Source organism: Pinus tabuliformis, chromosome 3_2, assembly GCF_031772625.1.
Source record: "Pinus tabuliformis cultivar Carrire ecotype Pingquan chromosome 3_2, CPIR1, whole genome shotgun sequence".
NCBI classification, from domain to species: domain Eukaryota; kingdom Viridiplantae; phylum Streptophyta; class Pinopsida; order Pinales; family Pinaceae; genus Pinus; species Pinus tabuliformis.
The window spans coordinates 162,299,351-162,325,752 of NC_142302.1; the positions used below are offsets into that span (position 1 = coordinate 162,299,351).

At 42.8% G+C, this 26,402-nt stretch overlaps 1 protein-coding gene across 1 annotated transcript in view; it reads left to right on the top strand.

Annotated features, from left to right (window-relative positions):
• LOC149180304 (eukaryotic initiation factor 3 gamma subunit family protein) overlaps positions 1-26,402 on the top strand; it is a 430,646-nt gene that overhangs the window by 4,618 nt on the left and 399,626 nt on the right. Inside the window, exon 3 of the mRNA XM_089416013.1 lies at positions 24,311-24,437. Within this exon, the coding sequence (XP_089272139.1) occupies positions 24,311-24,437 (127 nt within the window). The remainder of the gene's footprint in view (positions 1-24,310; positions 24,438-26,402) is intronic.

Genomic DNA, 26,402 nt, shown 5'->3' on the forward strand with positions numbered 1-26,402 from the left:
GAGAGGGTCTGCACCTGTCATGAATAAGTCATCAACATATAATACCAAAATGAGAGGCATACCTTGGACCGTTTTGAAGTACAAGTTTGGATCAACATTGCTCCTTGTGAATCCCAGCTTTATCAAGTAACTGTCGATATGAGCATACCAAGCACGGGGGGCTTGCTTCAATCCATAGAGAGCTTTCTTCAATTGGCATACATGGGTCTTCCTGTCATGAACTTCAAATCCTGGAGGTTGTTCAACGTACACTTCTTCTTGAAGCAAACCATGTAAGAAAGCGATCTTCACATCCATTTGATGGAGAGTCCATCCCTGACTTGCAGCAAGGGCTATTATCGAACAGATGGTTGTATATTGGGCCACAGGAGCAAATATATCATCGTAATCTTCTCCCTCTTTTTGAGAGAATCCACAGGCTACGAACCTTGCCTTCTATTTTTTGATGCTTCCATCAGCCCCATGCTTGATCTTATATAGCCATTTGGAGGTTACCACAGATCTTCCCTTCGGTGTCAGCACAATATCCCATACATCATTCTTCATGGTTGACTCATATTCCTCGGCCATGGCATCCTTCCAGACTTGTTCCTTCACGATTTCTTCAAAGGTGCTAGGTTAAGCTTGAATCATATTGCTCACAACCACAACATATGCTTGGTACCTGCATGGCTTCTTGCTTTCCTTGAAAGTTCCACGAGCAATAACATGTTTCTCGGCATCTTGTAGAGTGTCTTTGAGCCAAAGTGGTTTTTTCCTGGTAGCTCGATCACTTGGAGGAGGATCCAAGGGGTCCATAGGTTCCATGGGATCATCAACGGTGTCCTTCTCAGATTCAGGGATGGAAGGACATTCTAGAATATCCATATGATCACTCTTGTCTTCAGGAGGAGGAGGCAGAGGGAGGTTCCTTGCTTTTCTAAGGGCAACATCTTCATCGAATGTTACATCCCTTGCTAATTTCAACCTTCCTTTGACCAGAAATATATATCCTAAATGGTTTCGAATCTTCACGATATCCAAAAAACGTACCTTTCCTTCCTGTAGCTTCTAGCTTGCTTCTTTTGTCCTTCGGCACATGGAAATACATGGGGTAGCGAAAATTTTGTAGATGACTAATATCAGGCTTGACACCTATGAATACTTCCTCGGGAGTCTTGTTGTCCAAAGCAGTGTTGAAAATATCGGTATCGGCAAAATATCGGCGAGGGTCCAGAAAATATCTTATCGGCAATATCGGCGAAAATATCGGCAAAATATCGGCAAATATCGGCAAGCATAAAAAACAATTTTTTCAAATTTTTAAATATAGCCGATATTTTGCCGATATTTTCAAAATATCGCGATATTTTGCCGATATTTTCCGATATTTGCCGATATTTTGAAAATATTGCGATATTTTCAAAACAGAAAATATCGCGATATTTTCTCGGCGATATATCGTTTTGCCGAAAATATCGCGATATTTCCGAATATCGCCGATATTATCAACAGTGGTCCAAAGCTTGATGAGGCAACCCGTTTTGAACATATACCACTGAGTTTGTTGCTTCAGCCCAAAGGAACTTTGGCAACTTTTGATCATGGAGCATAGCTCGGGCAACTTCTACAATGGACCTGTTCTTTCTCTCAGCAACTCCATTTTGTTCGAGGGTGTAGGGCACAATGGTCTCCTTCTTAATTCCTTCCTTCTTGTAAAAGCGTATAAATTCATTTGAGGTGTATTCCTTGCTGTTGTCAGACCTAAAGATTTTTTATTTTCTTCCCTATATGATTTTCAACCAAATCTTCAACTCTTTGAACATTTCGAATGCCTTATCCTTGTGCTTTAAATAGTATATCGATGTCTTCCTTGAGAAATTGTCGATGAAGGTGATGTAATAAAGGTGACCCCCAAGAGAATGCATAAGCATTGAACCACATATATCAGAATGAATGAGATGAAGAATTTCTTCCGTCTTGTTTTCGCTAGAGGGGAATGGTCCCCTTGTCTTCTTTCTGATAGCACACCTAGGGCATACTCCATCATGTTGAGCTTGAACATCGGGGGATCCCGGAGACCAACTTCTTCAATTTTGGAAGAGCATTATAATGTAGATGGGCCAATGTTCGGTGCCACAACTCGCTTTGAAGTTTTGTATTATGGACCATAGGTAGAAGAGGTCTTACCTAGATCCCAATGTGAAGGCATTTCTCATATAGGATTCAATAGGCCAAGAAAGTACTTTTTCTTTAATGAATGCAACCCTCATTCCTTTATCCTCCAAAGTAGATATCGAAACCAAATTCTTCTTTAATCCCGACACATATAATACATCATGAAGCAAGACAAACTCCTCAGAGTTCAAATGAAATTTGACATACCCAAAGCGATTTACGGGATGAGTGGTATTGTCACCAAGACTAATGTTCAAATTGGTCTCCCTCTCTACCAAATTAGAGAGAACCTCCTTATATCCAGAGAAGTGATGAGAGGCCTCACTATCAACCAACCAACTATCCCAAGAATGTGAAGGAGATGAACTAGTTAATGCGGAAATAAGAATATATTCAGATTGATTAGTAGCATTGCTTGCATACCTGGTGTTCCTTGACCTCTTTGGAGGATGATAATTATCTTCACGATCATTAGGGGGAGTTTCTTCTTCTTTCATTCCTTCTTCTATCGTCTCTTCTTTCATGTGACTTGTTGTTGTGGAAGCCACGATTATTGTTGTAGGATGTTGAAGAGTTTCTTCTTGGAGCATTTCTCTTTTCGGGACAATCTCAAGCATAGTGACCCTTTTGATGACACTTGTAGCACTCAACATCTCTATCTCTCCTTCTTGAATCCCTGGAATCTCGATTAGATTGACGAGGTTTTCTTGATTTAGATGGCTTTCCCCTTTCTTTCTTTGCATTATTTTTCTTTTCTTGAGCAACATAGGCAGTGGGCTCTCCTTCCTTTAATCCTTGAATTCTTCCTCTAGATATCATCCTTGATTCTTCTTGAGTGAGTTGTCCAACAAGCTCATCAAATGTCGAGAATCTATTGTTGTTGCTTATAGTAGTAATGAAGGTTTCCCAAATGGGAGGAAGGCCTCTAAGAGTTACAATCACCAATTCCTTGTCAGGTGTGGTTTCCCCAATTCTTTGCACTTGATCTCTAAGACGTGATATCCTCATAATGTATGATTGCACAGATTCTCCTTTGTTCATCTTTGTTTATTTGAGTTGATATTTCAAAGAGATGATTTCATTCAAATTGTTGACTTCATACTTGCCAACTATCTTATCATACATGTCCTTGGACCTTCTCAAATTTCCAAAATGCGTAAGTAGATTATCTTGTAAGAAGCTTGGAATGGCTGAAAATACCTCTTGGAGAGGAAGCATTGATTGTACAACATCATATGATTGACAATCTTCCTTGGGTTGTGGCCGAGAGACTGATGGATTGGTTGGGAAGATTGTCACTCCCTTAGGTCAATTGACTGGGAGACCAGTGAGTTTGGTCGGGGAGCTTGGTTCTGAGGCATAGAGTGATCCCTTGGGTCATGATGATTGAGAGACCAGTTTGGTTGGGGACACTAATTTTGTGATCTCTCCCTTAGGCAGTTGTTGAGAGACCTATGGATTGGTCGGGGAGATTGATCTTGAGTTCCCTTCCTTGGGTCGTTGACTGAGAGGCCAATGAGTTTGGTCGGGAAGGATGAATTCTCTCCCTTGGGTTGTGGACCGAGAGACTATATAGTCAGGGATTGAGATATGGATTCCTCCCTTGGGTTGTGGACCGAGAGTCCTTGTTATGGTCAGGGAGATGGATCCTGTGTATATGATTGGAGAGTGTTGCCTCATTGATTGATCCCATTGGTTAGTTGGGCACTGACTTGGATGTCATTGGGTTTTGGCTCATGGGATGTGTTTTGATGCTATGTATCTTTTCTTAAGATGAGACTTGTACATCTGATCTCTCCCTTGGGTTGTTCGGGAGAGACCTATGCATTGGTCGGGGAGCTTGATCTTGAAAGAGAGAGAGAGACTTGTACATCTGATCTCTCCCTTGGGCTATTGCTGAGAGACGTATGGATTGGTCGGAGAGATTGTTCTTACGAGAGAGAATGAAAAGTACCTCCTTGGCTAAGAGGGAGTGTTGGAAATTTAGTAGCCATGGTCAGTATTTTCATTAATAAAAGAAGAGAAAATTTTAAATTTGAATTAATGACTCCACATATGTCAAGTCGGCCCCTCCAAGACCAAGTCGGCCTACCCAAAAGTCACGTCTATTCTCATGGACGAACAACTATATATTGAGCCTATTCCCCGTCCTTTAAGGCAAATTCAGATAATCTCATCATCTCTGTTTTCGTGTGAAAATATCTCTGTGGAATCTTTCGAATTTGTGGCACTTATCTCTATGGCACTGTTCTCTTATGATATGCGAGCTTCTGTGGATGTATTTTCTGTGGTTAATGCGAGTTTATATGTGGCACTATTCTCTGCTTATGCGAGACTCTCTGTGGATGTATTTTCTGTGGTTCATGCAAGATTATATGTGGCACTATTCTCTGCTCATGCGAGCCTCTCTGTGGATGTATCTTTTGTGGTTCATGCAAGCTTATTTGTGGCATTGTTTTCTATGGTAGGAGAGCTTCTCTATGACACTATTATTTGTGAGCTTCTATGTGGTTTCTTATCTCTGTTGTAAAGCAAAGTTCAGTGACTCTATGTCTGAAAAGGAGGACAAAGCTTTGTCCATATGATATGTTATTTTAACCGATGTACAATTGATGAATTGAAATCTCTCTCATAATGAAAGATTGATGGGTTTTCCCCTTGTGGGTTTTGCCTTGGCTGCTAGCCTAATTTCTGGTGTCTCTTGTCTCATTGTTTACTATGATCTCTATTGCTTTGTTATAGAAATGAATGGTTGGAATTTTTCATGTGTAACTGCTTGATGTTTGAAATGCTCTAAAGAAGTGATATTGTATCATTGGAAGTAGTTATTGGTTTGAAAAATTGCTCTAGTCTTGATTGCACTAGAATATCAACACCCTGGCTACAAATGCTCTTGCAAATTTGGCTGGCTCCATTTCGGCCTCTTCAAAAATTAAGCTTTGGTTGGAAAAACTTGGCCTTCTTCAAAAATTACCCTAGTGGGTCGACCCAATGTTGCACGAAGCGGGGACGTTTTTTGGAAGCGGGGACGCGGAAGTGTCATTTTCCAAAAATCTAGGAAGCAAAGCGTTCGCGGAAGCGTCTGCTATATATATATATATTTATATTTTTCTGCATTTATACTCAAAACAAACATCCCAAATACCAAATTAATTGTAGAAGACATGAAAACATGCATATTTTTGAAATTTTGCATAAATCAAGATAGATATGGCATCCATGATTCCATTGTAGTTACTGGTATGTACAACAATCATTTATATTCTAGCTATTACAAACATACATCAAATTTTTAAGCATATTATAAAACATAAAACATTTAAGCATATTATAAAACATAAAACATAGAGCATATTATGATTTATCTAGCAAGTGAGCAACTGTCAACATTTGTCATGTCCAAAATTCAAATAATAATGTTTACAAAATATGTCACTTGGTCACCGCCAAGACAAAAAAGGTTCAAAATTCAAATTCACAAGCCTATAAGTCTAATCAATAATCTATGACAAAAAGTAGTAGATTGTGAATATATCTACTAATCTCTCCTCCTTCCACCACGAAGAGAACGTGGCGGTGGGCCTCCACGTGGTGGTAATGAAGAAGATGGTGCCTGTGGAAGTTGTGGCATTGAAACTGATGAAGAAGAACCCCCTGCTATTGGTGTTGAACCATGGAACCTAGGAACCAAGGGACCAGATGGGGGTGGGGGTGGCATATCAACACGATCATCATCATCCTGGAATCGCTCAAAAAATTCATGCAAAAAAAAAACACTAGTTAACAAAAAAATTAAAAACATGAATTAGAGAAATGATTTATAAGGAAAAATTGGAAAATTCATACCACAATGGACATACCTGGATAAGAGCATCCTCTAATTGCTCTAATCGCAACACTCCATCCTCCAAATTGGGCTCCTCTGGATTCTTGTCCCAAATCAACAGGTCTTTATTAGACTTTGCATCTTCACAGTAATGGGACAACAATCGCAAGTTGTAATGAACATAAACCAAGCTCTTTGCCCGGTCTAAACTCAACCTGTTCCTTTTAACACTGTGGATGAAAGAATAAGAGCTCCAACACCTCTTTGCAGAAGAAGTGTTTACCACCTGTGATAGCACCCGCAATGCCAAAGCCTGTAGAAGTGGAGTACCCCCTCCATGCATGTTCCACCACTCAAGAGAAGAAAAAGTCTCTCGATTTTTAATTGCATGCATGCTCCCAAATGGACTAGTATTAAGCGTATAGTTGCTCACCTGTCTCCATACCAATGCAGCCTCCTCCTCATCAGGGATTAATTTACTCAATGCAGCCATATATTTTCTGTGAACCTCTTGATCTTGGTGTGGTTTTCTCCTGCTTCCCCCCCTAGGTGCTGGTGTTGAAAGCCATGATGGATGATAGTATTTAGGTGTCAAAACATATGCTAATGCATGCAATGGAACATTTAGCATTTCCCATCGGTTTTCCACCTCTGCACGAATATAATTGTACAAGGTGGTATCTCTAGGCTCAACAATGTCTTTAATCTGCCCCAACATGCTATCCATTTGCTCATACACCTCCCCAATTACTAGTCGATCTGAATCTGCAAACTTGATCATGTAATAAATTGGTTTGGTGAATTGCAAAACATATTTAACTTGTGCCCAAAAGTAACTGTCAAGAACAGTGTCCTTGACTGCATTAGCACCATCTATGCTAGTGTTAATTTCATCCCATGATTCAGCACACACCAGATTAGTTAAAGCTTGTCTCACCTTCACTAGCCGCCTAAAGGTGAGGTAATAACTAGCAAATCTTGTCTTTGCAATTTTAAGCAACTGCAACTTGGAGTAAGTGCCATAGAAGTAGTTTACCCTTGTATGCCCTGTGATGAATTTAATGAGTTGCTTCCCTCTCCTGTAAAGCTCAGTAATCCACCCACATTCTTTGTGCTTCACAATATCATGCATCAAAAGGTTCAATGTGTGAACCAGGCACCCAGACCAAAAGATGTGTGGATAAGTACGCTCAATAATTTTTCCTGCTGCCTTACAATTTGCTGCATTATCTGTGATCACTTGAACCACATTATTCAAACCAACATGTTTGACTGATTTCAATAGGAGATCTGCAATGTTTTGTGCAGATGCAGTGATGGAGGAGGAGTCATGACATGTAATAAATACTGCACCACTAGAAGAAACACCAAGAACATTTATCAAATGTTGGTTTCTAATATTTGTCCACCCATCTGATACAATGGATACCCCAGAATCTACCCACTCATTTGTAAAACATGTCAAAGCTCTTTGAACCTTAGCTTTTTCTCTTTCTAATAACACTGTTCTAGCTTTCTCATAGTTGGGGGCCTTGTATCCTTTTGGGGCTTCATTGATGACCTTTACCATTTCATGCCAACAGGGAGAGCGAAGCACATTGAATGGTACACCGTAAGCACAAAGAAAATGGACTATCTTTCCATCCACATCATCCCTCCCAGCAACATTAAGGAAATCCCCTATTGTTCTTCTACCTCCAGAGCTTGTAGAAGTACCATGAGGAGATGAGCAGCTACCAAATTTAGAGGTTGCACTTGATTCAGAATGAGTTTTTTGTTTCTTGTTTTTTTGTTGTGTAGCCTCCTCTATTTGGATGTATTTTTTTCTTTTTTCAGTTGAAATGTTTGGGCAAATTTGTACCCCCACAGGACCCCTTTTTCATCACTGTCCAGCACCCCACAAAGATGCCTCCTCACATGGGTATATGAACCACAATATGGTTTTCCTCCATGACAACCATGAGGGCACACAAATCTGTAAGATCCACCACCCTTTCCCCCATCAAGTTTGGTCACATAGTTCCACAAGGGTGTTAATGTAGCTTTCCCATCTTGTGTTTCAGTGTCCCCTTCAGGTTCATCCACTTCCTCTTCAAACCCTTCCTCCTCATCATACATTGGGTCACTCATATTGGGACCACTGTCCTCTTGTGTTTCTTCCCTTCTATTCCTATTCCCCTTTGCCATCATTAAAACCAAGAGTGGAATGATATATAGAAGCCAAAAGAACACCATCTTGGAATATGGATATAGGTGGTGGACAACCTGTAAGTAAAGGAGCAAGTAGAAACAATGGGAAAGAGTAGGAGAGGGAGGAGAAAAATACAAAAAAATTGTCAAAAAAATAAGGGAGTTTGGGGTTTGAACTTGCTAAAGATTTGAACTTGCCTCTTTAGCTCTTGTAGATGAAGTCCTCCAAGCTCTTGCTCCAAGCTCCTCCTCCTCCTCCTCCTAGCTCCTCTTCCTTCACTCCTCCAAGCTCTCCTCTCTTCTCCTCTCCTTTCCTCTCTTCTCTTCTCCTCTCCTCTCTTCTCTTCTCTTCTCCAACTCTCATAAACTCAAAGTGAGAAAATGAGGAATGAATGGGGGCTTTATTCTCTTCATTCCTCACCTTAACCTCACTCTAACCTCACCCTAACCCACCCCTTTTATGCTAAGTTAACATAAATTAAAAAAAAATTAAAAAAAATGATTTTTTGCCTTGCGCGCAGCCTCTTCCGGAAGCGTACGCTTCCTCCTCCGAAGTGCCACGCTTCCGACGCCTAAAGCGCCGTACGAAGCGCACTTCGGAGGCCTGGAAGCGGCGCTTCCGTACCACGCTTCCGAATTTCCAGGAAGTGGCAAAAATTTCGGAAGCGCTTCCGGCCAAGCTTCCTAGGCGCTTCCGTACGGGACGCGCTTCGAGGCTTGGAACCAGGGGGGGCGCTTCGTGCAACATTGGGTCGACCTCAATGAAATCCCTCTCCTTTCCTTTGCAATAAATCGACCTAGTTGAAGGTCGCTTGGTCCTCCAATTTTTATTTGTCTCTTTAGGTGACCGTGCCCTTGGAAAAGCAACACCGCCCTCCTAACTCATCCTCCACAGCTCCAGAATATTTCGACAACCACAATTCGGTGCTTTGCAAATTCAATCTCTAACAAACAATTTAGACTTGTTTTTTTGCAAAATAAATTGACCCTCCTTTGTCAATTCGACCCCTCCTTTAGGTGGTGCAATTTGTTGCTAACTCAGCCTCCTTGAGAAATGCGTCCTGCTACAAATGGACTCATCATTTGGTCTCCAATCTTCAATCCTTCTTCTTTGATAAACGCCAATGAAGAACTTGAAGTGGTTCTCCCTCTTGATTAGCTAGGGTGGATGTTTCACCACCGAAATTAATTGCCACCAGCTAGGGGGGATAGTTTCACCACCGAAACTGGGATCTCCATAAGGATTTCCCCTAACACAGTAAGCAACTATGTGATATTCCTACTTAGCAATTTTGTTAAGTAAATTACCATTTTTGCCAATTTTGAAGTTTTGCCATCTTAGACTTAGGAAAAGTGGGTTAGGAGGACTTTAATTGGCATTTTTATCTTAAGGAGGCTCCAACGTAGGGAAAAGGAGACACATCGAATTCCTAGTGGAAGGTGGGGGCCACCCTGTAAAGTTTTGTAGATGTTCTATGCTAAGAGCAATTTCACTTTTCTCACAGCAATCATACAAGTAGATAAGCAAAATGCAGATAGAACATATAAGCAGATCTTACAGAAGACAAATCAGAAACAAGAAAAATGTATGTGTTCGTTTCGGCGGTCAACAGGATGCTTCAACCAGCAAAGTCTCCTTTGGTTAGCCAGCCCAGCATGTGTCACAACAACCCTCCAACCAGTAGATGAGTCAACCCAAGTCAGTTCTACAAAAGTCAACGCTGTCCTGAAAAGTCAACGCAGGGGCAGCAAGCTAAAAGTCAACGCAGCAGCAAAACGGTCAACCCTTTGACCTCGATTTTTGTGCCAGGTAGTACGGCCTTCAAAAATCGAACCTCCCACAAGTTTTCAGCTTGTTTGGACCAAGCGTTGACCAAAGTCAACGCTGGTCAAACTTCTGCGAAACCCTAGCAGCAGAAACCCTAGCAGCAGAAAAATCCTCTTCGTCCTTCCCACGTGTGGCTGAAATTCGTCCTCCAGGTAGCTCGTACTTTTAGGATGAGAGAGGAAGATGTGAGTTTTTGTTGTATTCCAATTCTCTCCAACTTTTCCTGTATATATATCCATCAATGAGGGTGTGTGACACATCTGTTGGGCATGTGAGCCTACATTACAAAACTGGCTGACCTTGCACATATAATTTATTAAGAATAATAAATTCAAAATATAAGTTCTGCTCATCGGATTAAGATTATTTTTATATGGATTTTACTCCTCTCAGAAAGAGGAATCCAACAAAAATATTAGCCTCTTAATCTGAGCATCAGAACATGGAGTTTGGACCTAGTTGTCCAAATTTAACACTCCCTCTCAACTAGGGAGAACTCCATCTATTAGTGCAATTAACATCGTGAGTCATCCCGCCGAAACTTGCTTTGCTGGCTTCTTTATTTCAGAACAGAAGTGGTTCAGTCACAAAGACATCATTCCCCGACTGACATAATCAGTCCAAAGGTCCCAGACCTCACAAATCTTGATCCCAGATCAAGTGGTTGGACCATGCCATCCTAGATAGAGAGTACGACAATCTCTGATGCGTCCATCAGTCTTTGCTAATAGTCTCTAGCTTTTCCACACCTCATTGGCCAAATGAGAGGTACTTCCCATGAGCCCTGAACTCAATGGGTAGGATGCATACGGGGCACAGATTAAATGAGTGGCGAACCAGCTCAATAATCACAAGGGTGGGGCAGAAGCATTATGAGTGCTTATAGCTCCGAGAAGCTATCCCCAAAGCCCCCCAGAGCTCCCAGAGCTCATCGTCCAACAGGACCCACATCATAGGGTCTTTCCACGACACCAAGACCTCACGGAAGGTTAGGAACTTGACCTTCCCCAGGGGCTTAGTGAGAATATCCGCGACCTGCTCATCAGTTCCTATATGATCGAGCCTTACGGCGCCTCGCTGTACCATATCCCGGATAAAGTGGTACCTGATATCAATATGCTTGGATCGGTCGTGGAACACAGGATTCTCAGTCATACGAATCCCACTCTGATTATCACAGAGTATTACAGTGGTATCTAGCACATGTTGGAACAGCTCACTAAAGAGCTTCCTCAACCAAACTGCTTCACAACAGGCCATACTAGCAGCAATGTATTCGGCCTCCGCGGTGCTCAAAGCCACCGACTTCTGCTTCCTGCTCATCCATGAGATCGAAGCAGAACCAAGATTGAAACAGCATCCAGATGTGCTCTTACGATCCACCACACTGCCAGCCCAATCGGCATCAGTATATCCCCGAAGTATCACACTCCCAACAGTGTATCTCAGCCCATGGTTTATCGTGCCCCGAAGATATCTCAAAAGATTCTTGGCACCAACCCAGTGAAAATGATGAGGCTCAACCATCTGTTGACTCAAAGTATTCACTGCAAACATATGTCCGGACGGGTGTTCACTAAGAACATCAAAGCTCCTATGAGTTGACGATACTCAGTAGGATTGGCCAAGATAGGCCCTGCAGCGCTGCCACTCAACTTCTTAAAGTTGAGTTCCATTGGTGTCGACATGGACTTACAGTCCACCATCCCAAATCTTTCCAGAAGCTTCACAATATACTTTCCTTGAGAAAGGAAAATCTCTCCAGGTCTCTGCCAGACCTCCAGGCCTAGGAAATAGTGCATCAGTCCTAGGTCTTTCATCTCGAACTCAGCAGCAAGCTCCCTTTTACATTGATGAATGAGAGGGTCATCACCTGTCAGGAAGAGGTCGTCCACATACAGCACTAGAATGAGAGGCTTTCCTTCCACAACCTTAAAGTAAAGGTTTGGATCAGCATTGCTTCGAGTGAAGCCCAGCTTCATCAAGTAACTATCCATCCTCTCATACCAAGCTCTGGGTGCTTGCTTTAACCCATAGAGGGCTTTCTTCAACCTGCAGACATAAGTGTCTCGATCTTGAACTTCAAATCCCAGAGGTTGTTCTACATACACCTCTTCCTTTATTGCACCATGCAGAAAAGCGGTCTTGACATCCATCTGATGAAGACTCCATCCTTGCGTAGCAGCAAGGGCTATGATGGATCGGATGGTGGTATATCGAGCCACAGGTGCAAATATATCGTCATAGTCAATTCCTTCCTTTTGAGAGAAGCCACGGGCAACAAATCTTGCCTTAAACTTTTCAGCACTCCCATCAGATCCATGTTTAATCTTGTAGAGCCATTTAGCGGTGACAACAGATTTGTCCTTCGGTCTTGGGACCACATCCCAGACATTATTCTTCATAATAGCCTCATATTCTTCATGCATAGCATCCTTCCAGACTTGATGCTTGATGGCTTCCTCAAAAGATCCAGGTTCAGATTGTATAATAGTACTCATGGCAGCTAGATACCCTTGGTATCTACACGGCTTCTTGCTTTCTCGGAATGTTCCCCTTGGGGCAGCATGACCCTCAGCATCTTCGAGGGTGTCCCTGAGCCATGATGGCCTCTTTCCTAGAGAAGGGGAAGGATCAATAGGGTCCATTGGCTCTTCAACATCAGGCATAGTCTCATCCTGGGGTTCTTCCAGATTTCCAGGTCTTTCTTCATGGTTTTCTTCAGATCTAGGAAGATCTACTACTTTCTTCAGGGAAGCATCTTCGTCAAAAGTGACATCATGGCTTATCTTTACTTCCCTTTGACCAGGTACATAGACTCTATATGCCTTAGAAGTCTCACTGTAGCCCACAAACATTCCTTTCTTCCCAGTAGCATCCAGCTTACTTCTCTTTTCTTTCGGCACATGAAAATAGACAGGACATCCAAAAATTCTAAAATGTGAGACATCAGGTTTCTTACCAGAGAAAACCTCTTCGGGAGTTTTGGAGTCCAAAGCGGAATGAGGGCATCGGTTTTGAATGTACACAGCAGTATTTGCAGCTTCTCCCCACAGAAACTTTGGAAGACCCTGGTCACATAGCATGGCACGGGCAGCTTCCACAATAGTCCTATTCTTGCGTTCAGCAACACCATTCTGCTCAGGAGTATATGCAGTGGTAGTCTCCCTCTTAATGCCAGCTTCTCTGTAAAAGTCTTTGAACTCATTTGACTCATATTCAGTGCCATTGTCAGTCCTCAAAATCTTGATCTTCTTTCCGGTCATATTTTCCACCAAGGCTTTGAAGGTACGGAACCACATGAAAGCCTCATCCTTCTTCTTCAAGAAGTATATCCAGGTTTTGCGAGAGAAGTCATCAGTAAATGTCATATAGTAAGAACATCCCCCAGGGATGTTACAGGCAACATACCGGAAAGATCAGAATGGACCAGTTGCAATATCTCAGATGTCTTTGTGACACTTGAGGGGAAAGGTCCCCTTGTATGTTTTCCTTCAGCACAGCCCTTACATACACCTTTATGATTATTTCCAAAATCAGGCATCCTTGTCACCACCTTCCTTGCTTCGGGAAGAGCCTTGTAATGAAGGTGTCCAAATCTTCGGTGCCATAGTTCGGTTTGACGGATAGTATCACAAGTCATAGCTCCCAACGGACTCCCTCCAACCTGGTAGAGTGTACCAACCCTAAAACCAATTGAGATAGCTTCCTTGAAGCTCTTCTTCCACATGAGTACCTTTCCATCAGAGAAAGTTACATTGAATCCTTTGTCTTCCATGGCAGATACAGACACAAGGTTCTTCTTCAATTTGGGTACATAGAGTACATCTTGTAGATGGAGGACTTGTCCTTGAGACAAGTGGAGGGTCACAGTCCCGGTCCCTTTCACAGGATAAGTGGCATTATCCCCAAGGATAATTTCTAGATTAGTATCCTTTTCAACCATGTCAGAAAGTGCTTCCTTGAATCCGGTGATGTGTCTTGAGGCAACACTATCGATTAGCCAGACATCCATAGTGTCGGGCGGAGATGCAGCTGAGAGAGAAGATATTAGAATATACTCATTTCTTTTATCAACAACATTAGACTCCTCATACCTGGTATTTCTGGTCCTTTTAGAAGGTGGATTGTTTCCTTCAAAGTGAGCCTTCCTCTTTTCTTTGGATTTGTCATTTCTTCGATTCCCATTCCTTCGGTTGTTGTTGTTGTCGTCACTATCGGGAGAATTCTTCTGGAAGGGGCATTCTCTAGCATAGTGTCCAGTCCTATGGCAGGTGAAACATTTACCTTTCTTCTTTTGAGTCTTAGTCCTTCCTTTGTCCTTGGAACCACCAGAGTTCTTCTTTCGGGAATGAGCAACATAGGCAGCATTTCTTTCATTATCAAATTCCTTCATCCTTGTTTCTTCTTGCATACATCTAGACAGAAGCTCATCAAAGTTAGGGATGGTATTATTGTTGAGAATGGTAGTTGTGAATACTTGCCATTCATATGGAAGTCCTCCAAGTGCGGTGAGAACCATCTCACGATCAGCTATTGTCTCCCCAATAGCTAGCAGATTGTTCCTGGTTTCGGTCAACTTCATAAAGAAAGTTTGAATAGACTCGTCTCGGCCCTTCTTCATATTCTTCAACTTGTTCTTGAGGAATAGCACTTGGTTCACATTGTTTACTCGGAACAGAAGTATCAGTTTGTCATACATCTCCTTGGATGTGCCTAGTTCAGATATGTAGGCAACCAGACTCTTATTTATGGATTCCCTGATCAACAGCTTTGCTCTGATTTCTCCCTTCTTATACTTGTGTTTAACAGCAGCAGAGGCATTTGATGGAGGTTCTTGAATCTTCCCTGTCACATGATCTAGGAGATCATGATCTTCTAATTTGAGATCTAATAACATCTTCCAGGCATGGAAGTCATCACTTCCAGTTAGCTTGTCATTCTCCTTGAATTCAAGCTTAGAGGAATCCATTTCCTTCGATGATGATTGCTATAGATAGAGTTTGTCTTCACCTCAGCTCTGATTCCATGTAAAGTTTTGTAGATGTTCTATGCTAAGAGCAATTTCACTTTTCTCACAGCAATCATACAAGTAGATAAGCAAAATGCAGATAGAACATATAAGCAGATCTTACAGAAGACAAATCAGAAACAAGAAAAATGTATGTGTTCGTTTCGGCGGTCAACAGGATGCTTCAACCAGCAAAGTCTCCTTTGGTCAGCCAGCCCAGCATGTGTCACAACAACCCTCCAACCAGTAGATGAGTCAACCCAAGTCAGTTCTACAAAAGTCAACGCCGTCCTGAAAAGTCAACACAGGGGCAGCAAGCTAAAAGTCAACGCAGCAGCAAAACGGTCAACCCTTTGACCTCGATTTTTGTGCCAGGTAGTACGGCCTTCAAAAATCGAACCTCCCACAAGTTTTCAGCTTGTTTGGACCAAGCGTTGACCAAAGTCAACGCTGGTCAAACTTCTGCGAAACCCTAGCAGCAGAAAAATCCTCTTCGTCCTTCCCACGTGTGGCTGAAATTCGTCCTCCTGGTAGCTCGTACTTTTAGGATGAGAGAGGAAGATGTGAGTTTTTGTTGTATCCCAATTCTCTCCAACTTTTCCTGTATATATATCCATCAATGAGGGTGTGTGACACATCTGTTGGGCATGTGAGCCTACATTACAAAACTGGCTGACCTTGCAAATATAATTTATTAAGAATAATAAATTCAAAATATAAGTTCTGCTCATCGGATTAAGATTATTTTTATATGGATTTTACTCCTCTCAGAAAGAGGAATCCAACAAAAATATTAGCCTCTTAATCTGAGCATCAGAACATGGAGTTTGGACCTAGTTGTCCAAATTTAACACACCCCAAGAGGAATACGCACCCCTTGGAGAAAAACGCACTTGTGGAGAGAGAGAGAAGAAGGGGTCAATGTATGGGGCCCACATGGAGAGAGGGAGATCTCAATGATAAATAGGAGGAGAAGGCATCATTTGGGGGCTTTTTGATCATTTGACAAACACACTCTCTTGTACACTTGAGTTGTTGAGCCAAGTCTACAAAGTGTTGTTCAACACACAAGATTTCCAAGGGGAGATCTCACCTCCTTCGGTGGACTTCGAGTGCCACCCTAGGGGAGCCATTACCACACTTGAGGAGCTATTCCGAGAGACATTACAGGGAAATTCGAGCTACATTTGGAGCAAATTGGGCGTAGAAAAGGGGCCGTGCAATCTTGTGGAGTGATAGTTTCGGGCCTTAGGGGGCACATTACCTTGGCATTTGGCAACATTTTTGCAGTGGTTTGGTGGGTTGATCGAGTGACCATCTTCCAGGCCAAGCTATTCCTTCCTGGGCATGTGCAGAAGGAGCTTCTCTAGGCCTGCAGCGCTGCACAGTCACTTGAGGGAATTTGTGGTGAGAGGCTTGACTAGGCATTTGGGGTTGAGTTTTGCTAGGGGTCATAAGGAGAATTGTTGGAGAGATTTCCCAACATTTTTGGAGGGATTTGGCAACAACTTTTCAGGTGGTGCGAATTACCTAACTGAAGGAGGAGCTTGCTCTAATTGGGGGTAATTTCAGAAGGTTGGAATGAGGCCCAACCCTTTTTGAGTCTTTGTTGGTTTGACGAGGAGAGCCCACAGTTAATTTTACAGAATTTTTTGAGCACTCTAGAGGGGTCAAACAACACTCCCTTTCCAACCAACAACAATAGATTTCCAGGGCTAGTGCAGAGGCTAAAGAGGAAGTACTTTCCAGCATCCGGGCAACACATTTTCTCGCCTGGGGTTTGTCTAGCTTGCTTTAACAAACCTAGGTGCATACATACCATACACATGTTGTTCTCCTCTCTTTGATAATAAAATGGCTTAGCTTGGCGCAGTTCTTGGCAATTTTATGGGTTTCTAATTGCTTGTGTGAAATTTTGTGTTGCATTTGTGTTTTGCTTGATCATCATTGGTAATTTTCCTAGTAGGAATATTACAGTGGTATTAGAATGTCGATCTTGGCTCAGCTGTGGGGAAATCTTCTATGATCACAAAGAGAAGTAGAACAGTACTTACAGGAGGCATAGATACAAAAGTCTGGAGAGGGAGTTGGAGATCACACCTGATACTGAGTCCCTAGAACAAGAGGTCGATGAAGCAAACATGGTGGAACTTATGAGCAAAGAGGAGGTAGCATTCAATAGCCTCTTGAAGGCTTTGAGTGACCTGGCAAAGGGCCAAAAAGAAATGCTGGAAGAGATTAAGCAGCAAAACCGAGACAAGAGCGTCCACCGGGATTTTGTGTTCGGGGAGACCTCAAGGGCTTTCCACCAGTACGACCATCATTCCCCTTTGACTCACCCACACGCTTTTAGTGGGCCAACCAGGACTACATTGCCCACATTTTTACCTTCAGGAGCTGGTGAGCAGGTTGGGCAGGACGAGATGCCCATGGGAGAGTGTTTTCGGGAGTGGCAGTCGATAGGGGATGAATTTCAAGCTGCACTGACCTTCTGGGATTTCTCCCAGCACAAGTAGAATATTAGGGGCAAGGGCACAAGAGGTTCAGGCATGTAGAATTCAAAGTTGCAGCGTACCATTGGGAGGATGTCTCTCCCTGCATTCGATGGGTCATCCAAGTGCATGACTAGGGCATGGATGGAGAAGTTAGATACGTATTTTCAGCTTAGCTAGATGATAAACATGGAAGCCATTAAAATGGAAACCTTGCACTTCGAAGGGGAGGCACATGATTGGTGGTTCCATGTGTTGACCACCTAGGGCATGCCAACGTGACTTCATATGTGGACTTCACACGGAGGGTTGTGGAACATTTTGACAGGAGGGATGCAAAGGCACATTTCAGAGAGCTGACCCAATTCAAGTAGACAGGCAGCCCCGAGCATTACATTTTAGAGTCCTTGAGGGTGTCGGTGATGGTGCTGGACTTGTCAGATGCTAGGAGGGTCTACACCTTTGTGGAGGGTTTGGTTGAGCCCTTGTGTGGGCTAGTGAGGGCAAGCAGGCCCACCACTCTACAGGAGGCAGTGAATCGCATAAGGGATTTGCAGGACACAATTCCCAAGACTAGGGCACTAGTTCCACCACAAGCTCCTTTCCCACAAAGGGGCCGAGACACTAGAAGCCCACCACAGAGAGATGTTCATGGGCGTGGACAGTTGGATGATGAGACCAGAGAGACCTCTGTAGGAGGAAGCTTTGCTTCACTTGTTAGGAGCCATGGGCACCTGGGCATAGGTGTACCAAGGGCAAGGCCCATTATATAGAGGTGTTTTCTGATAGTGAGCTGAGGATGGTGTAGAGCAAGAGGATGATGTAGGAGGTGGTGAGTTGTAGACCATTGGAGGTAGTGGAGGAGGAGGAGCACCACCCCCACCTGATGGAGACCTCTTCAAACCCACTGGAGGGGTCATCGCTTCATTGAGGGGAGTCCCCAAGTATCTCACGCTGAGGATCAGTGGCATGATGCAAGGACAGTGTGTAGCAGTCTTGGTAGACAGTGGGGCAACCCACAACTTTATTGATGCACAGATGGTGGAGCGGAGAGGTATACAGACTGAGAGCTTTGAGGGGTTTTTAGTCCTAGTGCCGGGAGACAAGACTATGCAATGCACCCGATATGTCCCTAGTCTGACAGTGACTATGGGAGATTACTCTATGGCCGATCACTTCTTTGTGGTCGATGTTCTGGACACCAACATAGTCATGGGTGTCCAATGGCTCTACTCCTTGGGATGAGGTTGTACAGATTGGAAGAATCTGGAGATGGAGTTCATGGGGCTAGATGGGAAGCTGGTGTTGCTGAGAGGGATGCATTCATACCCACCACAGATGGTGTCAGCACATTGGATGGAGGCTGATTTACGACATGGGGACATAGAGTGGGCAGTGGAGCTCAGGATTACAGAGGCAGGGACTCAGCCACGACCAGTACACCCGGACATTCAGGAGATATTGGACAGGTACCCAACAGTTTTTGGAGACATTCCTCTAGGTCGGCCACCTGACAGGGGATTTGAGCACACGATTGAGTTAGAGGAGGGTGTGCATGCCGTGATCATCACTCCATACCGACATCCCAAGGCTTACTGGGATGAGATTGAGCATGCCATACACGAGCTGTTGGCCTTGGGGCACATTAGGCCCAGTTTGAGTCCCTTTCGCTTCTTCAGTTGTGCTGGTGAAGAAGAAGGATGGGACACTCTGCATGTGTATCGACTACCGGGCCTTGAATAAGAAGACGCTAAAGAATTGGTACCCGATTCCACGCATAGATGAGCTGATGGACGAGCTTAGAGGAGCTAAATACTTCTCTAAGATTGATTTGCGCTCGGGCTACCACTAGATCAAAGTTCAGGAGTAGGACATCTCGAAAGACAACTTTCTGATGCCATTATGGGCATTTCAAGTTTTTGGTGATGCCCTTTGGGCTAACCAATGCCCCAACTACTTTCTAGTTTTGCATGAACCACATGTTTTGCAAGAAACTGCGTAGGTTCGTGCTGGTGTTCTTCAATGACATCTTGATCTATAGCAGGACTTGGGAGGAGCACTTGAGGCATTTGGAGGATGTGCTTCGTATTCTTGAGGAGCAACAATTATATGCCAAGGTGTCCAAATGTGAGTTTGGACTGACAGAGATGCTATATCTTGGCCAGATCATCAACCAAGAGAAGATTAGGGCCATACTGGATTGGCGTAGGCTCTACACCCAGGAGTGTGACTGAGCTACGAGGATTTTTGGGCATATGCACCTATTACAGGAAGCTTGTGAAGGGTTTTTCACAGCTAGCATCACCCCTCACCGATCTGACCAAGAAGGGTGCATTTGAGTGGACGAATGTAGCGCAGGAGCGCCTCAAACAGGGGATGAGCAACTGTTCGGTGTTAGCGCTGCCATATTTTTCACAACTGTTTGTACTGGAGTGTGATGCTTCAGGGGAGGTCATTGGGGTAGCTTTGATGTAGGGTAGACATGCTATTGCTTTCAAGAGCCGAAAGTTGCAGCCCCATGAGAGGTTGTACTCTATTTATGACAAGGAGATGTTGGCCATCATGCACGCATTGGCCAAGTTCAGACAGTGTTTGGTCGGAAATAGGTTCAATGTAAAAAGACTGACCACAACAGTCTTAGATTCTTTTTGGAGCAGAAGCAGTTGCAAGAGAGGCAACAGAAGTGGGTGAGCAAGATTCAGGCCTATGACTTTGACATAGAGTATGTCAAGGGGCAACAGAACGTTGTGGCAGATGCACTGTCTAGGAGGCCCACCACTCTCTCGCTTATGAGCATCACCCCGGATTGGAAGGCGCAATTATTAGTTGAGTACTCCAAGGATCGTCATGCATGCGAGATCCTTGATGGCGGGGTAGAGGATGACCAGTTCCGTGTGATGGATGAGGTGATTTACTACAAGAACCAGATCTATTTGGTACCTGGTTCGCAGTTGAGGGAGAGGATTATGCAGGCTGCGCATGACTCTCCACTAGCAGGACATCAGGGGTTCCTCAAGACATACCGAGCTATCCGGGAGCGTTTCACGTGGAGGGGCCTCAAGGGGGATGTTCTGAGGCACGTACAGGAGTGTGATACTTGTCAGAGGAACAAGGGAGAGCAGACACACCCTGCAGGATTACTGCAACCTCTTCCCATTCCTGAGAGGAAATGGGAGAGTATATCCATGGATTTTATTATAGGGCTGCCAAGAGCATAGGGCAAGGACTGCATATATGTAGTGGTTGAAAAGTTGACCAAGTACGCCCATTTCTTCATCGTACCCTCCTGGTCATCAACTTCACAGGCGGTCGAGTTGTTTTTCAGGGAGGTGTTTCGGCGGCATGGTCTCCCCAAGGCCATAATGAGTGACAGGGACAACCAATTTATGGGGGGCTCTGGCAAGAGCTATTTCGGTCAGTGGGGACTAAGCTCACACCCAATACCAGTTATCACCTACAAACCAATGGCCATATGAAGATTGTGAACAAGTGGTTGGAGGGGTACTTGCGCAACTACTTGACCGGGAAACAACGCGCATGGGTGAAGTGGCTTCACCTGGGAGAGTACTGCTACAACACCATGTACCACATGTCAATAGGTATGTCTCCATTCTATGCATTATATGGTTATGATGCTCTAACATTTGTTGACTTGGTGTTTGGAGTCAACAGGGCCCCAGGGTCCAAAAATTGGATGCAGGAGAGCTAGGACATCCTCAGGGCTCTCAAGGATAACTTACAGACAACCCAAAATCAGTAGAAAATCTATGCAGATCGGCACAGGGTTGAGAGACATTTTGAATCTGAGGCTCCAACCATACAGACAGTCTACTCTAAAGCAAAAGGGAATAGAGAAGCTCAAACCACGTTTCTATGGGCCTTATAGGGTGACCAGGCAGGGTGGAGAGGTGGCCTATGGGTTGGAGCTCCCACCTTGGAGCAAGGTGCACAATGTATTTCATGTCTCATGCCTGAAAAAGGCTCTGGGACAACAGGTGACAACGACTACTAATTTAGCCCCTTTGGGTGATGAGTCATTTGGTGTTGGTACCGAAAGCTATTTTGGAGGTGAGAGAGAGGAGGCTCAGGAACAGGATGGTTCGACAGTTTCTGGTGAAGTGGAAGGACTTCCCAGAGGAGGATGCCACTTGGGAAGGGGAACAAGTAACATTTGGGTGGGAGGACCGTGATATTCCTACTTAGCAATTTTGGTAACAATATTACCATTTTTGGCAATTTTGAAGTTTTGCCATCTTAGACTTAGGAAAAGTGGGTTAGGTGGACCCAACTTGGCATTTTTGTGTTAGGGAGGCTCCAACATAGGGAAAAGGAGGCAAATCGAATTCCTAGTGGAAGGTGGGGGCCACCCCAAGAGGATTACACACCCCTTGGAGAAAAACGCACTTGTGGAGAGAGAGGGAGAAGAAGGGGTTGATGTATGGGGCCCACGTGGAGGGAGAAGAAGGCATCATTTGGGGGCTTTTTGATCATTTGACAAACACACTCTCTTGTACACTTGAGCTGTTGAGCCAAGTCTACAAGGTGCTCTTTAGCACACGAGATTTCCAAGGGGAGATCTCACCTCCTTCTTCGGTGGACTTTGAGTACCACCCTAGAGGAGCCATTGCCACACTTGAGGAGCTGTTCTAGGGGACATTACAGGGAAATTCGAGCTACACTTGGAGCAGACTGGGCGCAGAAAAGGGACCACGCAATCTCATGGAGTGATAGTTCCGGGCATAGTTGTTTCCGGGCCTTAGGGGGCACATTACCTTGGCATTTGGCAGCGTTTTTGTAGTGGTTTGTTGGGCTGATTGAGTGACTATCTTCCAGGCCGAGTTATTCCTTCGTAGGCATGCGCAAAAGGAGCTTCTCTAGGCTTGCACAGTCACTTGAGGAGGGCATTTGTGGTGAGAGTCTTGATCGGGCATTTGGGGCTGAGTTTTGCTAGGGGTCATAAGGAGAATTGTTGGAGAGATTTCCCAGCATTTTTGGAGGGCTTTGGTAGCAGATCTTCAGGTGTTGCAAATTACCCAGCTGAAGGAGGAGCTCGCTCTAATTGGGGGTAATTTTGGAAGGTTGGAATGAGGCCCAACCCTTTCTGGATCTTTGTGGGTTTGATGAAGGGAGCCCACGGTTAATTTTATAGAATTTTCTGAGCACTCTAGAGGGGTCTAACAGCAGTCCCTTTCCAACCAGCAGCAACAAATTTCCAGGGCCAGCATAAAGGTTGAAGAGGAAGTACTTTCCAGCACTGGGCAACACATTTTCTCACTTGGGGTTTGTCTAGCTTGCTTTAGCAAGCCTAGGTGCACTCATAGCATACACATATTGTACTCCTCTCTTTGGTAATAAAATGGCTTAGCTTGGCATAGTTTTTGGCAATTTTATGGGTGTCTAATTGCTTGTCTGAAATTTTGTGTTGCATGTGTGTTTTGCTTGATTATCACTGTTAAATATCCTAGTAGGAATATTACAAACTAGAACTCCAAATTCAATTCTCAAATCATCCACACCCCCTCCATGAACCTCCTTTCTTTTCTTATAATTATTTCCTCCTTTCAAAGTACCATGGGTTGCTGGAAATACCATGGGTCACATTATTTTTATCAAGTGACTTACCACTTTTTATTTAATTATTAAAATGCTGCCTTTTAAGTATGGTAACATTAAACAATAACCCAACCGATCCCTTTTTTCCTGACTATGGCCTACAGGAATATGGGTAGGCTACTTGGTCGATCCCTTCTGCTATTATGATTTGGAAAGGGACATTACATTGTATAGCATAGTAAAGTTTTAACTTGTGACTTATTTCTTAGATGTTCTAAATACACAATGTTGTTGATCTTTGTTATGTTGACCTTTAAACCTTCCTTGTAAACATGTGCTTGGAGGAGGCTAACAAAGGTAGCAAAGATACATTTCCTGATATTCAAGGACATTTGATTTATTTATTGACATCCTTCGAGCATCATTATTAGTTGTGCTAGTTGATCTTTTAACAAATTGCAGATAGTCTAATCATCAAAATGGGCTCCCATAAATTAACAAATAAATCCTAGTGAGGGGATTTGATTACTCATTAAAGGTTGAAGGTGCAGTTTGAGTTCAAAAGGCCTAACTGATGCTTGAGAATAATTAAATGTCTGTTATTACTACCTACATTGGATTTGCAAGTCGAGCTAATAACTGGACTCTGCAGATAGAAAACAATAGTCAATAATACTAGTAAAATACACATGATAAAATCTATATTGATTCCTGAAGCATCTGTGAAAACTGAACTGGTGTTGGGAAAAATAAGGAAAATATAGGAATCAAAGGGAAAAGTAAAGATATTAACCTCAAGGCCTTACAGCATTCATGGAATAGTTTTAACTGGAGATAGTAATAATGAACTGGCCTATCATGCTTCTGCCAGGTCGAAAATTTGAAATTAAAGGCAGCAGTTAGAGTCTGGGCTCGAATCATCTTTTATATTGCGGTATAGTGAGAGGGTTTTGTTGATCATATAACTTTCATAATTTTTGTGCTTTCTGATATAGCTTTGTATTCTGAATATTTTCTTGAAAGTCCATACCAAGTAAAATATCCATTCACTTCATTTGTGGGCAGTAGAATTTCCTTTCATTTCATTAGTGGGCACTGGGCAGTAGATTTTCCATTCGTTTCATTAGTGGGCAAGATAGTGCAGCAATATGGGATCTTCCTATAGTTGCAAGTACTTAATATATTCACTACATATTTTAGTTTCCTGGACTAATTTATATCTTTTCTTGTCTTTATGATTTTGTCTCATGTAGAGACAAGTCTACAGGATAATGAAGATCAGAATGATCATGAGAAAGCCGATAATAAAGACAATAGAGCATTGGTTGATAACAACACAGCTCAAAACCTCTCTTCTGAAGAGATACTCCAAATGCGCAGGTTTGTGTTTTCTTGTGTCATAGTGTCACCCTTGCGCCCTAACATATCTTAATGTTTCTACTAATGAGTTAAACCAAGTTTGTTTTAATGGTTCATAAGATAAGATAAATGTCCAACTAGTTACTTCAAATGTGCAGGTTTGTGTTTTCTTGTGTCATAGTGTCACCCTTGTGCCCTAACATATCTTAATGTTTCTACTAATGAGTTAAACCGAGTTTGTTTTAATGGTTCATAAGATAAGATAAATGTCCAACTAGTTACTGCAAAAGTAGGTCAATGGTACTGAAGCGTACAAAACTTTTACATATATAATATGTATGTTAAAAGGCTGAAAATATTGTGTCCCCTTGAGAATGGAATGACCACCACTCTGGATGTAACGAACTGTTTGTCTTTGGAACTGGATCATTCATTGGCTTTTTAGTGGATATGAGGTCATCCACACATTTGGTTGAGAACCAGAACCAAAAACTGATACTCTATCATGGTAGACACTTTCAAGCAGCTTCCAAGCCCTAGGCTACTTGGGAGTGGAAGCGGGAGTGGGGAGCTACATTTTCAAAAGCTTCTGAGTCTGGAGTGATTTTTATATAATATATACTTTTATATATTTTGATGCATATATGTCAACAAAAGCATGCAGAATGATAAATTACTGATAAAAAAACATAAAAACATGGATTAAACCATATAACATCATTCATATAGTAGTTATAATCTTCATCAACCACAAGTCCACAAATTACAAGTTCACATTTATATAGCATGTAAGGGTGCACATAACCAAAATAGCATCGAGTGCAATCCATCTCTGAACCGAAAAAACATCAACAAATAGGCTCTAGATGGCCTCTAGCATCCAAAAAAATCATGCGACAACAAATTCTTACATATCGTCAACAGCATTGCCTATCTAATCTCTTTACTGAAAAAACATCAACAAATAGGCTCTAGATGGCCTCTAGCATCCAAAAAAATCATGCTACAACAAATACTTACATATCGTCAACATCATTGCCTCTCTAGGGCTCTTTGTCATTAATATCACCCTCTAAGCATTAACATAAGATAGAAAAAATGTAGCATGTCAAGACAAGATTTTGTTTGAGTGATGGATACATTTTTAGTAGGGTCATTAATAATTATAGAGGAGTTCGACAACCGATATCACTGACATCAAGGTACATAGAGGGCTTGGTGCTCTTGATTAAATACGAGTTCCATACCCTATTACATGACAAAATCCAATGGAAACATTGCAATCCCTCCAATCTTGGAATCTTGAAAAACTGATAAGTCTGTTGGATTTTAATTTTTGACTGAGATCTAAAATTCTACTTTCTCCATATGAAATCCAATGAGGTCGGAACCACCTGAGTCATTTCATGGTAATGTTAAAAATTTAAGTAAAATGATGAAAATGAAAGATAATCTTTTATTTTCATCCTTTTACTTTAAAAATTAAACATTACTATGAATTGCATATCAATACTAGGGCCATAGGCTTGAATATTATGCTGCTCCACTCAAAAATTCTTGTTTCCAAATCTTCAATAGCTCCCTCTATTGCTCCTGAATTGGCAGAGAGCCCAAATTTTTTTAGGGAGTGCGTTCCCGGGGTCGCTCCCGCTCAGAGCGCGCTTCAGGAGTGGATTCGAGGCGGGGCACTCCCCTGCAGCCTTGTCCAAGCCCTCTAAAACACCGTTGAAAATAAAAGCATGTAATATGAACAGGATGGAGGATTTCCCAGTGCCTATGTTTTATAATAAAATGCTACAAACTGTAAAATTTTGTGAAGGTGCATACTAGCTGACACAATCATATTGGAGAGAATAATAATACTTAATATATAAATGCTTCAGCTATATTATCATTGTTCCCCCGAGGTAGGCTACCCATATATGAATAACACCTTCGAAGTTCATTATCTCACATTAAATCATTATATAGTGATCTTAGACAGTT